Below are 16,156 nucleotides of genomic sequence, written 5' to 3'. Positions count from 1 at the left end.
GTCCACGGTCGAACCAGTTGTTATGATGGTCAAAAATAGAGCAACGTATTGCTCCAAGGACTGAGTGGCTCATTCTGTGGCCCCATTAGACTGCGGGTGATACGCAGAAGAGAAAGCAAGCTGAATTCCCAACTGTGAATGAATGAATGATTTGTATAGCGCTGCAAATGCAAACTGAATCGCCTCAAGGTGCTCGATCTGTCCTGTGTTGTCTAGCTTCTTAGAAGAAGTAGGTCTTGAGTTTTTTCCTGAAGGCCTGTGCACAAAAGGCTCGCCAGAACCGGGACACAAACCGACTACCCCTGTCTGAGACAATGACCTTGGGTAGCCCATGTAAGTGAAAGATCTCCCGAGCAAAAATGGAAGTGCGTTCCTTAGAAGTGGGCAACTTCTTAAGTGGAATACAATGACACATCTTTGAGAACCAGTCAACCACCATAAGGATAACAGTGTTGCCTTGGGAGTTGGGTAACTCCACAATGTTGAGAAATCCTCTTCATTGAACTGGATTGCCCCCAAATCACTGGGGAAGCGGAGCAGAACCAGACATACCTCTTATAGAGGTAATACTCGAGGCGGGTGCCTGCACAGAGACTAGCGCAGCAGCAGGGATGGCCTGCGACTCTGGTTGTACCGGAGCAGCCACAGTGGGAGATTCCAGGTGAGCCATGTGACTCAGGATCGTTTGTAACACTATGGCAAACTGATCCATGCTGTGATCTTGCTCATCCAATCTGGAAAAATATTACCAACAAGCTCAGAGAAGGAAGGGCTGAGCCCAGCCCTGACACTCTGTAACATGATCTGCCCTTTCTAAAGAGTGAATAAAGCTAAAAACAGCAGACATACATGTAAAACTTATGTAGGAGAATGTGTTTCATCTCTGGGTATCACCTGAGGCAGTTCACTTCACTGAGTATATGTGAGGGTTTATATCCACTTTAAAGTAATGTCTTCAGATTTGAGCATTTATCTACACAGAATCATTTTATAGAAGTTTTACAAGATAACAGTAGTATATTTCCTTTTTTTAATAGTGTCCCTTGCTATGAGCATCTTTTTGTAAAGTCTGTCAGCATTGGGATATTCTTACTTACAATAGTACAAAAGGTTCTTATCACATTGAAAAACTATTTCTGCCATAATTGATAATTTGTTTATTAGAAAATGAAAAAATGAGTGGGGTTTTAACTTTTTTCACTTGGGGCGGTAGTATAACATTTTCAGGTGAAAACTAAATTTTGGAGTGACCTTAGTCATGACAATACTTTTCATACTAAATGACTACATTTGGAAGATGTTACCATATATGCACAGCCTATTGAAGCAGGATGTTAGTTAAAGCAGTATTAAATCTAAAGCCAAAAATGTAATATATTTCAGCTTACCAATCATTAGAATTGGTGATTAAATGTGTTTTCTTTTTAGGTTTTTAACCTTTTGTTTTCACCTGGTGATTTGGCCAGTAAAACACCTCCTGTATGAATGATGGGGCACAGGGAGCACCTTTTGGACAGCAGCATTGTCTGTCTGAGGGTAGAAGAGTGTAAGATGTACTTGCAGATTTAAGCACACTAACAAATTGAAGCCAGACTCCAGCTAACACTTTATTTTATAAACTGAGATAAAGGTTTTACATAAATAATTAAATAAAATCTGATCATTGTAAGAACCCTTGTCAGTAGTAAATGTTTTACTGCTACACTCTAAACTGTTACGTTTACAGGAGAGCTTGTGCTTTTGAAAACAACAGACTTAGTGGCTGGATCATCAGGTGAAAATAGAAGAAGGAAAGCCTAAAAGAGAAAATGAATTCAGCAATCACATCTAAGAAATGGTAAGCTGCAATATTATACGTTTGCTTCTGGGTTTAATACTGCTTTAATTCTTTATAATTACATAAACAATTATGTACCAAAAAACAGCTTATTCACTTACCGTACATCACAAATCTGTGTTTTGTTTTATTTTTTTCTTATTTGCCTTTATTTCAGCTATCAATATTTTTAAAAGGGGAAGAGAAGAAGGAGGAAAGGGATTATTGTGGTGTCAAAAACTACAGGGACACTATATATGTATAAAAAATATTTAACAATTTTATTTTATTTTAATGACAAAAATACAAAAACACTGAACAAATACAGACAATATAACATAAACAAAAGTGGATACAATGGGTACTAAGCAATTGATTATTCAGCTATTAAGCAACCAAAAAGAAGCCCACAGACATAGATCTTGTATTAGCCTGTGATTTGAGATATCAGTTCCTACATGTTTCGCCAAACAATTGGCTTCCTCAGGGAAGTGATATCTGCTGGTACTAAAGTAAACAAAAAAGGCCAAAGTAAGAACAAATAACATAACAATTTACTTCAAAAACATAATAGTCTCAATTTAGAATGTGGGCCACTAAATCAGAAGAAGCACCAGCAGCACATATCCCCAAATTGCAGAGGCCACAAGAGTGGGGGACAGGGAACCCCCAAATACCAACAGGCACTCCCGACCAGGCGTCGCGTCTATTGCTGGATAGGGAGAATAAAAACCTAACAATAAAATATAGTGTTCATTGATTATTAAATATTTTTTTGGATAGAAAAATCCCAAAATGAGAAGGGGCCAACATAGCCTCAATTACTTACAATTATATACGAAAATCAAGTTTGAAGCAGGGGCACTGAGAAATAGGTGTAAAATGAATAGAAGATCACTGAGAATAGGGATTGCAACCAATTGAATCTGGCAGAAAGGCTAAGAAAGAAAAGAAAAAGTCATACTAATGATCCTTCACAAACAGCAGTGTACTGGCATTAATACAACACACTAGGGTGCAGTCACACAATAAATCCAGTAATAGGGATGAGGTGACGTATTCACTGAGGTTCTTCCAGCCACAAACCCCCCCCCCTTCTCCAATATTTTTGTTCAGTTTCTGGTACAGAAAAAAAAAGACATTTAAATAGCATATAGCTGTATGTGCAAATATTGTGTAGGTAGAGATAAAATAATAGAAATAGCAGTATTTTGATATTATGTAAATTAAAGACTCAATAAGAGCTGCATAAATGTGTGAGTAAATATAGGTGAAGTCTAGAAAAGGGGAGAAATTAAAGGATGGAAAGGGTGTGGGGAAAGAGGCTTCTGCCGGGGTTAGGTTGCAGCCCAGCCTAATGTTCAAAAAGACCCTTGTAAAAGTCTGGTGGCAAGAAGATCTGTGATTTTTTTTCAACTAGAAGAAAAGCCACAATGGTGACAAAAAAGAAAGTACTCGGGGTTATGTCTGTAAATAATTGTCTACATTAGATAACTGTTGCACTGCACATTTTATAGGGATGAACATGCTGGGTTAGGTGTAATGCATCTTACATTATTATGCAGATAAACATGCAGTTAAAATGAGCTTCACACCTACTGTATGTACTGCGGTAATGCTCAGTAAAAAACAAACCTATCAAGCATTAACACGTTAATGTGTAGCACTTAACATGTAGCACATTCATTTAAAACGCACCCCTCCCCCCCACTTCAATCTTTCTTGAAAAAACACCCTCTAAGAGTGCGGTAGAACAGGGAGGGGGGCATTAAAAACAGTTGTGATTATAGTTATATATTCTTTAAGGGTATACCTCACACCTCACAGATTGCATGTTATGGGCCTACTGTCTACTCAAATATGCTCTAGATGCAAGCGAGATCATGGGGATCTTATTCACCTATTGTGGAGGTGCCCCAAAATTACACACATATTGGAGAGGAGTGGGGGACACTCTGAACAGGGTCTACCAAGTTTCTTTACCCCTGGAGCCCAAATCTGGCTTACTTAGCATATTGGATGAATTTGATTGGGAGAATCACACTAGAGAGGCAATTATGAGAATCTTATTCTTAGCTCACCAAGTTATAATGGTGCATTGGAAGTCAGAAAACCCTCCAACAGTTAAGGAAAGGATTACTGCAGTAGGTAATACTTTTCAGATGGAAAAACTCATCTACCAACACAGGGTATGTTCACATAAATATGAAAAGTTATGGGTTCCATGGTTGGATTTAACTGGGCTTGCCCTGGTGGATCTAGTCATGGACAGGCTATTAGGGTTGAACGCAGTATAATGCTCAAACTTGGTGCTTTGCACTTGTTGTTTTAATATGTCTGTATTCAAGATAACAGGTTGATTGTAATGGCTTTGGTTTTACTGGCATGTATGTTATGGACCAGAGTTGTACTAGTTCTGACTACTTTTGAATATTCATTGAAAGGTACTGCTTGGCTATGTTGTACTGGATTAATGTTAATAAAGTTTTCTTTGGATTAAAAAATATATAAATTGGCACCCCCAATGCATAAGTACAGTACCTGGCAAAGCACTTGCTCTGATGCAGGTACCCTAACATAGCAGATAAGTCCAATGGCCCTTCACTGAGTTAATAAAATGGTAGTGAACAGTTTATTAGCTTGTTAGGTTTGTTTATTTTTATACTGAATGTCAAAAAATAAGGGGAAGAGCCAGCAACCAGAGCAGATGGTGGTGTGAGAGAGGAGCTCTGCCACAACGGGTGACATACCGCGGCTCACATTTCCCTAGTATCCACAGCAAGGGGAGACGGAGGGGCACACACCTACCACCATTAAGAGGAAGGAGAGAGAGGGCCCGAGCAAAATGACCGATTTCTTCCCCCCAGTGGTGGGCCGAGAATTCCAAGATGATGCCGGCGCCAGGAGCTGTTCTTCCTCATCCCCAGCTAGCGCGATCAGCCATCCATTGCTATCCACGGGTGAGTCAGGCTATAACGACCATCCATTAGTATCCTCTCCTTTAAAAAGCCCTGTTAAACAGAAAAGGATTGGGGAGGAGGGAACAGCTCAGGATGATGCAGGGATAGCAGGGGAAGACATGGAGGAATCATCCTCATATGGACAGCATCTAGATGCATTCCCTACCACAGAGCAGCCCATCATAGACACCACTATGAAAGAGATGCTGCAAACACTGCGGGGAGGGGGGAGGCTCCAGCAAGACATGGCAGCTTTCATGCACTCCACAAAGAAATAAATGAAAGAGGTCAGCAACAGATTAGAATATGTTGAACAGACGATGGAGGAATTTACTATGGCACCTAAGGAGCTAGTAGATGTCTATTTTGATGAGCTCAAAATCATGTATCTTAAAATGGCAGATATTGAAGACAGGGCTCACAGGAATAATATCAAATTTAGGGGATCCTTGAATCAATTAAACCAGTGGACCTTTCTGCATACCTTCAAAAGCTCATGACAACAGCCCTCCCATCTCTGGAGCCTGCAGACATAATAATAGACAGAGCGCACAGACTGCCAAAACTATCATTCCTGCCTGACCAGATCACCAGAGACATCATAGCTAGGATCCATTGTTATCAGAAAAAAAAAAACAACTGATGCAATATGCCAGACAGCATACTACACTCCCAGACCCTTTTGCTGGAATTGCACTCTATGCTGATTTGTCCAAAGCTACACTGACAGCGAGGCACAATTTGGTTCCCATTATCAAAATTCTGCATAACTACAAAATTCTCTACAAGTGGGACTTTCCAGCCAAATTGCTGGTGGAAATGCACAATAAATCACATTAAATCACTTCACTGGAGAAAGGTATGGAACTCCTCCAAAAGTGTCTCATCCTCCCTGTGAACGGTGACTCTGCAGACCCCAATCCCCTCCAGGACAGATGCAACAACATTCACCAAAACAGGAGGAGTAGATAACTTATTCATGTTTGTACTCTTGTAGTTCACCTGCATGCCTAGCACTCTCCTCAGGGTTACCGAACCCTTGGCATCTTTCAGATTAATCACACGTTTCTGTTTTAGATCAACCCTCACCCGCTGTTCAGCTGATTCAAGTAATATTCTTTCCCCCAACTTCATGGTTTATTTTTCTTTTTTTTTCTTTTTTGTTGGTTATAATGAAAAATGTACCTTAGGACATACACATATCAAACAAGAAGTTTGTAACACTTCTCATACCAATTACTACCACTAGATGACGGAAAAGCATTTTCTACCATTTAAATGAACCTTACGCTGATGTCATACAATGTGTGAGGACTTAACAGTCCCTGCAATGGACTTAAAATGCAATATTTTGTGAGCACAAGAAACGCATTTCTCTAGCATCAAACCCCCGAAATACTCTCATGCTAAATTTCCACACGTATTTAGTGACAAGACACTACTAAGAAAAATGGTATTGATTGCTATCAGGGGCAATGTAACCTTTTCTTTATTGCAGGATCATATTGAACCAAAGGATATCATCATATTGGTCGCAGAAATGGATCGTGTCATCTACACACTGGTGAACTTATATGCACCTAACTTTAAATCAATGAAATGTATCCGTAAGATCATTAAGCTTGCTAAAACAATTCAAAAGGATAATTTGATATTGTGTGAGGATTTCAATTGAATTTTGAATTCACAGGCAGAATGTACGTCATGCTGATATATACAACACGTGGTCGGACCATGCACCTGTGACTATTGATGTTGTGGATACGAGCGAAAACTTCCCACAATCGACTGTGGTGCAACAACACTTTCCTCCTATCGCACCCTAAGATTAGGGATGAGATGGAAGGGTAACTCAGAGAGTATTTCCAATGATAATGGAGAATGTTCTCCATTGATGATATGGTGTGCACATAAGGCATTCGCTAGGGGAACTCTTATCCAAATTGCCTTTAGAGAGAGGAAAAAAATACAGTGCATATTACAGCTTCACAAATCCACTGCAGAATTAGAGGCTCAACACAAAAATCCCAACACTACTTCAACCCACATACTAAAACTCCTTACCTCCTGCCACAAGGAATTACGGCAAGAACTCAGGGTGGATTATGGCACATACTTTAAAAGAATGAAACTGTCCTTCTACTCTCAAGATAATAGGACAGACAAATTCTTAGCCTCCCAACTCAAAAAAAAGCAAGCACGCATATTAAACAACACCAATCTAATACCACACTTCACAACCCTAAAGACATAGCCAACGCATTTAGAGATTATTATGAATCCCTCTGCAACCTTAACAAAAACCCACTCACCCACCAACCTACAGATTTAGAGATCAATGATGTTCTTCAAGGAGTCCATCTGCCCACATTAGATGTCACCAAACTTCAAAAATTGAATACACCCATCACCAAAAAAGAGGTCGAGACCTTCATAAAATCCCTTCCCATGCACAAATCACCCGGACTGGATGAATTTTCCACTGAATATTCACCTCCCTCCTCACTCCAAAACTTGGTTCCTTCCCAAGTGAAATGCTCCAAGCTGTGATAGTTACACTACCACAACTGGGTAAAGACCCAACACTCCCCAAAACTTTAGATCCATTTCCCTACTAAATTCAGATCTAAAGATCTACGTCCAAATTTTTGCTAATAGATTAATGGAAATTACTCCATCCCTCATAGGCCTTGATCAAGTTGATTTTGTAAGGGGCAGGCAGGCACCAGACAGGACCAGAAGAATGTTGTACCTTCTGCGATATGCAGAGGTCACCCAAAAATCTAGCATATTCCTGGCCCTAGATGCAGAAAAGGCCTTTGATAGGGCCATTTGGGAATATCTGTCTAGGACCCTGCACAAATTTGGAATATCTGGCCTGATCCACTCAACAATCATGTCACTATACCCAAATCCCACAGCCCGAGTCTACACTTCTAGCTTACTCTCTGACCCTTTTACATTGTCAAATGGGACTTGTCAAGGATGACCCCTCTCTAAAATTATATTTTCACTTGTGATTGAACCATTAGCAGATTACATCAGATCTAATGGAAGTGATGACATATAAACATCCCATTTTAAGAAGAGTCTTATGAACTGAACTAAGAAATACAATTTACCAGAGCAGTGAAAGTAAAATATAAATTATACCTTAAGATTTATGATGGTTTCCTTCAATTGCATTTTTGTTACTCACACACTAACAGAATGTACGGCTTGTAGTCCTTGGGACATAATCTGCTAGCTTTGATAATGGCTGTAAAACAAAGTGAAAAAAAAAATAATCAAAATAATCATCATGGGAAAGCAGAGGGGAATATGACAGTTGTCTATATAGTGAAGTGAGTGACATAAATGTCATCCAAATAATGCCATCAATTAGAGTTAGGGGAATACCACAGTTCTATTTAAGGTTATACTTTTTCTTTTCTATTTGTTTTTTTTTTTGTTTTGTTTTTTTGTTTTTTGGGGTGGGGGGGTTGGTTTATTTGATAATTTTATCATTTCCTGATGATAATTAGTTATATTTTGTATAATGTTTCCATTATTCACTGATCCCCTGATGAAGTCATGACCTGTGATGTAATGCATAGGGAAGTTACTGGATTAAGGAACAACTGGAAGTGACGCATAGAGACGTTTGCAACACCGCACATTGTTTGATCTGCCTGTTGTTTTCAGCATTGTTGTAAGTAGCCATTTTTTTAAACATAAATAAACCTATTTGAGACATATTACGCTATGGTATCTTCCTGTTTATTCCCCGCTTTCATTTGTCGAGGATGAACTAACCAACTGGGAGCCATTATTGCAATACAGCACTCTTAAGGACATCATCCCTGGTTACCACACTCAGGAGGACTCATCATTAGAAATATCTAAGAGGCATTTCTTACCCATTTAGAGGTAAGCGCATAGAGAGCACTGAGTGGCGCACACGAAGAGTACACAGTGGATGTCACCTGAAGAGTTTGTCTGTCACATTGCTGCACACCAGCACTTTTTGCACTAATTTGCACGTTTACTGTTTATGGATGGACTTTTATGGGTATCACTACTCAATATAAATAGGACTGTATTGGTACACCTACACACTTAAAGGCGTACACAAAGGATCATTTGATACTCAGAACTTTATGATAATCTTGCACCATTTTGCACTATTTAGTGTTCATTCAATTATTATTTAATGTTTAGCATCTGATGATGATTTGCATGATTTTGCACTATATTAACTGTTTGTTTTAATTATTTGCATAGCAGTAGCTATTTTATTCACTTTATGAATTTATGGTAATGTGTTGAGCATTTTTTGAAAATAATTTATTTGCGTAATTTGCATAGTAGCAGTTTGAACAGCAGCTAAATAATGGCATGTACAGCAAATTATTTATTTGCGTCGTTTGCACAGTAGCATTTTGCACAGCAGCTAAATTATTGTATTCACAGCAAATGATTTATTACCGTAATTTGCACAGTAGCAGTTTGCACAGCAGCTAAATAATCGCATGCACAGCAAATGATTTGTTTGCATAGTTTGCACAGTAGTATTTTGCACAGCAGCTAAATAATCGCATGCACAGTGAATAATTTATTTATGTAGGTTGCACAGTAGCAGTTTTGCACAGCAGCTAAATAATCGCATGCACAGCGAATAATTTATTTATGTAGTTTGCACAGTAGCAGTTTTGCACAGCAGCTAAACAATTGCATGCACAGCAGCAATTTGCATTAGGATTCACCAATAGTATTGATATAATTATTGATTTATTGCACTTTATCTATGAAGTAGAATACATATCAAACAAGGGTTTTCCATCTTTGTAGTAATATTTGGTATATAGTTTGCGCTGATCACCTTTTTTATTTATTGTTGTTCAAGTGCACTTTAGGTCTAGCAGCAGTCTAACCGACATACCATATTTGATATTTTTCCCTTTGATAGCGTGAGGGAACCCCATTTTTCAATGTTTCCATTATGCCTTCTCTCATTCCTGCCACTGTAGTTACACAGAAGGAAATTGTAAATTAAAATATTCTGTCAGACATGTATAGAAAATCATAATTGACAGTCTTCTGGTGCCAATAACTGAAATTGGAATTCAGGCAGTTATGAGAATTGTTTTTGATATACAGCAACTACTACTATTGCCGTGTACACACGACCGTACTTTCTGTCAGAAAAGGTCAGGCGGAATCATTTCATCGGATATTCCGATCGTGTGTGGGCTTCACTGGACTTTTTTATTTCAAAAATTCTAATGAACCTAGAAATAGAACATGTTTTAATCTTTCAGACGGAATCAATTCCTATCGGGAAAACCGTTCGTCTGTATGCTATTCCGACGGACCAAAAACGGCTCAAGGGCAGCTATTGGATACTGGCTATTGAACTTCCTTTTTCTAGTCCCATCATATGTCATCGCGTTCTAAACAAACGGACTTTGGTGTGATCATGTGTAGGCAAGTCAGCTTCTGTGGAACTCCGTCGTAAAGACCTTCAGAATTTATTCTGATGGAAAAAAAGGTTGTGTGTACGCTGCATAACTTTTTTTTTTCTTGCCTCACTTGTTGGAAAATAATATAATGAAATCATAATGTGGTAAAGCTAAGCTTAATTATAAAGTAAATCAAATATTAAAATATAAAACATTTTTAAATAGTATATTTAGTTTGATTTCTCCATTATTTTAAAACTTACAGGAGTATAACTTCAGGAACAAGGCTTGTAAATGGTATTTAAAATATATTCAATGGATCAGTAAAATGAGTGTAGTAATTTTAGCAGAGAGCAAAACAAGGAAAAACAACAACAACAACATCAGAGCAATAGAATAATTTCAACCTTCAAATACATTACATTGATGGAGAATAAAACACTTCAGAATGACTTCTACATTGCAGATTTAACCACAAATGGGGGACTGTTGTTTTCATTATTCGTTACATTTTTGCTTGTTTACCTAATTTCTTTAATTTGGAACATGATTATTTTTTTGGTAATATTTTTGAATCATCATTTACAAAAGCCAATGTATTTTTTCTTATGTAATCTGTCATTTGTAGATGGAGTGTACATTTCTGTTGCACTTCCTAAACTGTTAGACATCATTAAAACAGGAAATAATAAAATTTCTTTTGCAGAATGTTATGCTCAAATGTATTTTTTTACATCTTTGGCCTGTACAGAAATTTGTTTGTTGACTACAATGTCATATGATAGATACATCGCCATATGCAGACCATTACATTATACCTTAATAATGCACAAGAGAACATTCAATCTTCTGGTGGCAGTTTGTTGGACCTTTGGATTTTCAAATTCATTTTTTGTTACAATGTTTGCATCCCAGTTATCTTTTTGCGGGTCTACAAAGCTCAATCAGTTGTTTTGTGAAATGAAAACACTCACTAAATTGTCTTGTGGTAATAAAAGTAAATTTAAAACCGTGATATTAGTAGAAGCCTTATTGGTGGGATTTTTTCCTTTTGTGCTTATTTTGATGTCCTACACTAAAATCATATCAAACATTTTAAAAATGAAATCTGTGGGCCAAAGGAAAAAATCTTTCTCCACTTGCACTTCACACCTTACTGTCCTGTTGCTCTTCTATGGGACATTACTCTGCATGTACATGATACCACCATCAGAGAACTTGGAGCTGCTGGACCAGGTCTTTTCAGTGCTTTATCTAGCAGCAACTCCCACACTGAATCCTTTGATTTACAGTTTCAGAAATAAGGACATAAATATTGCTATATTAAATATATTGTTGATGACAAAGTCATGTATGAAATGAACACAATAAGCAAAGAAATACAAGAAAAACCTGAAGTGCTTTCCTTTATAAAACAAAAATTTGTCTCAGTGAAAGTTAGTCTCAGTGATGGAAACAATGCATGACCAAGGAGGGGACTTGTGCCCAGAAGAGGGTAATTAATGCAGTTTCTTACTTTACAGTAATTGTAAAACAAAAACACAAGAGTCAGATTATAACTGTCTTGCACAAAAGTCACAATTTTTATAAAACCAATGTGCAAGGACCACAGAAACAATCCCAGAGCAACATCTCTTGCCGCTGTTAGATGATCCCTTGGATGGGGTAGGTAAACAGCAAATTGTACCAAAACCAAAGTGCATAAGATGTTTCAGGGAGCAATAATCACAGTATGGCAGACATGTGCCTTGTTTCCTGGTAACTTAGTAGAATGTAGCAAAATGGTATGCAGCTTCAATACAAGGACAAGTCCAGAGTCATTATAACTGAACTAAAATAATCCAAAAAGGTCAGTTCCAGCATGAAACAATATTTACGTGTTATTGAATATACAGATTAAAACTCATTAAAATTCCAATAAAAATAGTCTCACAAGATAAAGTACTGAGCACAGTGGTGCAGGCATTAGTCCTGGATGGTGTCCTCTGCTGCTCTTTTGGGTGTCTAGTACCTAAAGGAGAATTGCTAAGCTCAAAGGATGTAAGCTCAAAGGATGGTCAGGCACCCATGCCCGGACAATGGGAGGAAAAGACAGCAAATCGCTTTTGTACAACCAACCTGCACATAGATGGATTGGAATTCATCCGGGTTTTGTCTATGGCCGGTTTAAGGCTACAGTCATTGTCTGTCCTTAAGGTCCAAAAACAAGAAGAGATGTTTGGATGTGGTCCATGCACATTATTTTATATATTTACAGTGCCACCGGAAGTGAAGCCTCAGAACTACGTCATGGGACTACCGGCATCACCTGAAGTGATGCATTGCTGTGCTGATGGAGCTACAGAGAAGCCATAGGAAAGAACCCTCGATGTCTTGGAGACCAGTGATGTTGAGCACACTTTCCGTGGTGGTACCACTGAAAATAATATGTTTAGAAAATTGTATCCTAGGGAGGAACAGCTGAATGATAGTGAACACGGTGACATCGGCCATACCTCAGACCTTCTCATTGGTCAGATAATTTCTGTTAACAGTAGTATCTTATACTCTCTTATACCATCAAACAAGGAACATCAGTCATTATCTATTAGACATGTGCGATTCGTTTCGTACGAATCTCAAATTCGTACGAATTTCCAAAAATTCGTACATTCGGGAGGATCCGAAATACGAATTGCCATGCGTCCGAATTCTGTATGGAATACGAACTTTTGTTTACGAATTACGGATTTCGGACGATGACTCAGTGCCCGTTCACACTGCCGCGACTTGTCAGGCGACTCAGTCACCTGACAAGTCGCGCTCCATTCTGTACTATGGAACCGTTCTAATAGGAGCGACTCAAGTCGCTCAGATTGAACTTTTGTTTACGAATTCCGGATTTCAGGCGACGGCTCAGTGCCCGTTCACACTACCGCGACTTGTCAGGCCACTTAGTCACCTGACAAGTCGCGCTCCGTTCTGTAATATGGAACCGTTCTAATAGGAGCGACTCAAGTCGCTCCGACTGAACTTTTGTTTACGAATTCCGGATTTCGGACGACGACTCAGTGCCCGTTCACACTACCGCGACTTGTCAGGCGACTTAGTCACCTGACAAGTCGCGCTCCGTTCTGTACTATGGAATCGTTCTAATAGGAGCGACTCAAGACGCTCCGACTGTCAGGCGACTTAGTCACCTGACAAGTCGCGCTCCGTTCTGTACTATGGAACCGTTCTAATAGGAGCGACTCAAGTCGCTCCGACTGAACTTTTGTTTACGAATTCCAGATTTCGGACGACGACTCAGTGCCCGTTCACACTAGCGCGACTTGTCAGATAGAGTGATCTGACACCAGCACCGTGACATAACACATGTATGAGGTGCCCCAGGAGGATGTAAGTTTTTACGAAACATGTCGGGCTGTTTGTGCTGATACCACCAGGCTTAGAATATTCCCTAGCACGAGTGTATATTTGTTCTTAATTTTAACCGTTTTTTTATGCATACTTTTTATTTGTTAGAATCAGACCTATTTGGTCATACCTTTGGTCTGCTGTGTATTTATATTTTTTTATTAATAAAATTGTCGACTGCTTAATGGTACATTCACGATCGGAGTCCTTCTTTGCTTTCCCCTTCCCCACGCTCGTGGCCGGGAGGCCCGAGTATTTTGTGTTTCACCACAGGTTTGCGCACTGAAAAACCTTAACATCCGACGATGTCTTCAGGCAACTTACATTGACTTCTATCACAGAAGTCTTCTGCAAGTCATAATAAGCATAATGAGCAATGTTTTTGCCTTTAAACTCATCGTAAAGAACGAACAAACGACAATTCGTATTTCGTACGAAACAGAACGGAATTTCGGACACGAAATACGAAGTACGATTTAATTTTTTTACGAATCGAAATGGAACAGAACGGAACAAATTTATTGACGGCGCCCATGTCTATTATCTATGAGGGCCACTGATCCATCTTATGCTCACTGACTTGGTTTTGCTGAACTTGCTGAACCACAACTTTGTTAAGTATTTTCACTTTTAAACCCTTTTTGTTTTCCTGTTGCAGTGTTGTCTATCCTTTTTCTGTAAATATTTTATGTGCACCATTTCACCTCTTCTATTTTTAGGCAATATTATGAAAAGCAAAAATGTTGTCTCTAATGCACTAACACAGAACTTAAAGAATCCTTGTCTTTTTGAAGAGCACTACTATTTGATAAATCTCTGGATATGCCTGACTGAGGTGACCGTGGATATTGCAGACATTTATTGTGAACATTGACATTTATGATAAATGAGTAATGAGTTACATAGTTACATAGTAGGAGAGGTTGAAAAAAGACACAAGTCCATCAAGTCCAACCTATGTGATTACATTGTATATCCCTGTATGCTGTGGTCATTCATAGTCAACTGTATAGTAAAAAAAAAACACTGTTGTTCATTCTGAAAGCTGCGTACACACGATCAGACTTTTCGATGGGAAATGTTCGATTACAGGCTGTGTGCGGTAAATCCGACCGTGTTTATGCTCCATCGGACAACTGTTGTCAGATTTTCCATGGACATATGTTGGCTAGCAGGTTTTCAAATTTTCTGTGGATAAATGTGTGTTGTCGGATTTTCTGAGCATGTGTACACAAGTCAGTCGGACAAAAGTCCAAAGTACAAACACGCATGCTCAGAAGCAAGGAGGAGCCAGAAGCAGTCAGTCTTGTAAATAAGCGTTCGTAATAGAAAATTTACATTTGTGATGTGGCAAATTCTGAAATCTCAAAATGCAGCGCACAATTCTCTTCTTTAATGGGATAATAATGAAGCTGCTTTGCTGGTGACACTGATGGACTTATTGCAAACGGATTTTCAAATGCTTTTTTTTCTAGTGATATCAAGAATAATATTATTATATATTTTATTTTTTAATTGGGCAAGTTACCACAACACCATTATCCTGCCGTTTTTAAGATTAAAGATACAGCTATGTTGGTATCCCTTGTTAATTTTACATTGTTTTTTTTTTTTTTATGTAAATGCCTACTCCCAAAATGTCATTTGAAGTAAAACACATAGCCAAGTATTATTCTCCACATTTTTTTTTATTGTGCATTAAAAAAAGAAAACAAATACAATTAGCCATGCTATCTACCAATAGAACTTAACCAAAAAGTGCATTCTATGCATCCAAAAATATATAAAATATACCAAATCAAATCATTATTAAACCAAAAAAATAATGTCAAAGCAATAACACCAATGCCAATAATAAATAACACATTATCTCCTCCGATTCCGCATCATGTCTGGTTGAGGGACGGCCATTCAGAAACTAACTGAAAAGCACAAACTGAAAAGCGTGAAATTAAAAGCACAAAATGAAAAGTGTGAAATGAAAAGCGCAAAATGAAAAGCACAAATCAACACTCACCAAACTTCTACTAACACAAAATTAGCGGAAGGAGCCCAAATGGTGGCGCTAAAGAGCTGAAAAACCATGTAGTACGTATAGTACCTCACTATGTTCATAATTGTTGGCCAATAATTGTGTGGCCGTGTGTATGCAAGACAAGTTTGTGCCAACGCCCTTTGGACAAAATTCTACGGTTTTGTTGGCCAACAATCCGATCATGTGTAAGAGGCTTAAGTTTGCTGGCATCCATATTGTGGTACTGGCAGCTGGAAAACACTTGTGCAGGGTGAGACTGAGAGCCTTTTGACCAGCCACTTGTCAAAAGTTGGTGAAGGTGGAGGGGGTCTGATACCCGGTCCTTCACAATAGGCATTACTGAAATTTTCTTCTGTGAATAATTTATCCACAGATGGGAGTATATATTTTATATATATATATATATATATATATATATATATATATATATATATATATATATATATATATAGACTCTGAACCTTCAGTTATGAAGTGAACAATAACATGAAGTACAGCATCTGTATTA

The 16,156-nt window shown here is 38.4% G+C and overlaps 1 protein-coding gene across 1 annotated transcript; it reads left to right on the top strand.

The window, feature by feature from the left end:
• The first annotated feature begins 9,755 nt into the window (after window positions 1-9,755).
• LOC143962255 (olfactory receptor 5B21-like) lies at window positions 9,756-11,579 on the top strand. The gene has a single exon (XM_077471573.1). It carries the CDS (start codon window positions 10,644-10,646, stop codon window positions 11,577-11,579), a length of 936 nt encoding a protein of 311 aa, XP_077327699.1. The 5' UTR covers window positions 9,756-10,643.
• The last annotated feature ends 4,577 nt before the right edge of the window (window positions 11,580-16,156 follow it).

Source organism: Lithobates pipiens, unplaced genomic scaffold, assembly GCF_037356315.1.
Source record: "Lithobates pipiens isolate NorthernLeopardFrog02 unplaced genomic scaffold, aLitPip1_a1.2 Scaffold_8, whole genome shotgun sequence".
Lineage (NCBI taxonomy): Eukaryota > Metazoa > Chordata > Amphibia > Anura > Ranidae > Lithobates > Lithobates pipiens.
This window is presented reverse-complemented; position numbering and strand designations above follow the sequence as displayed.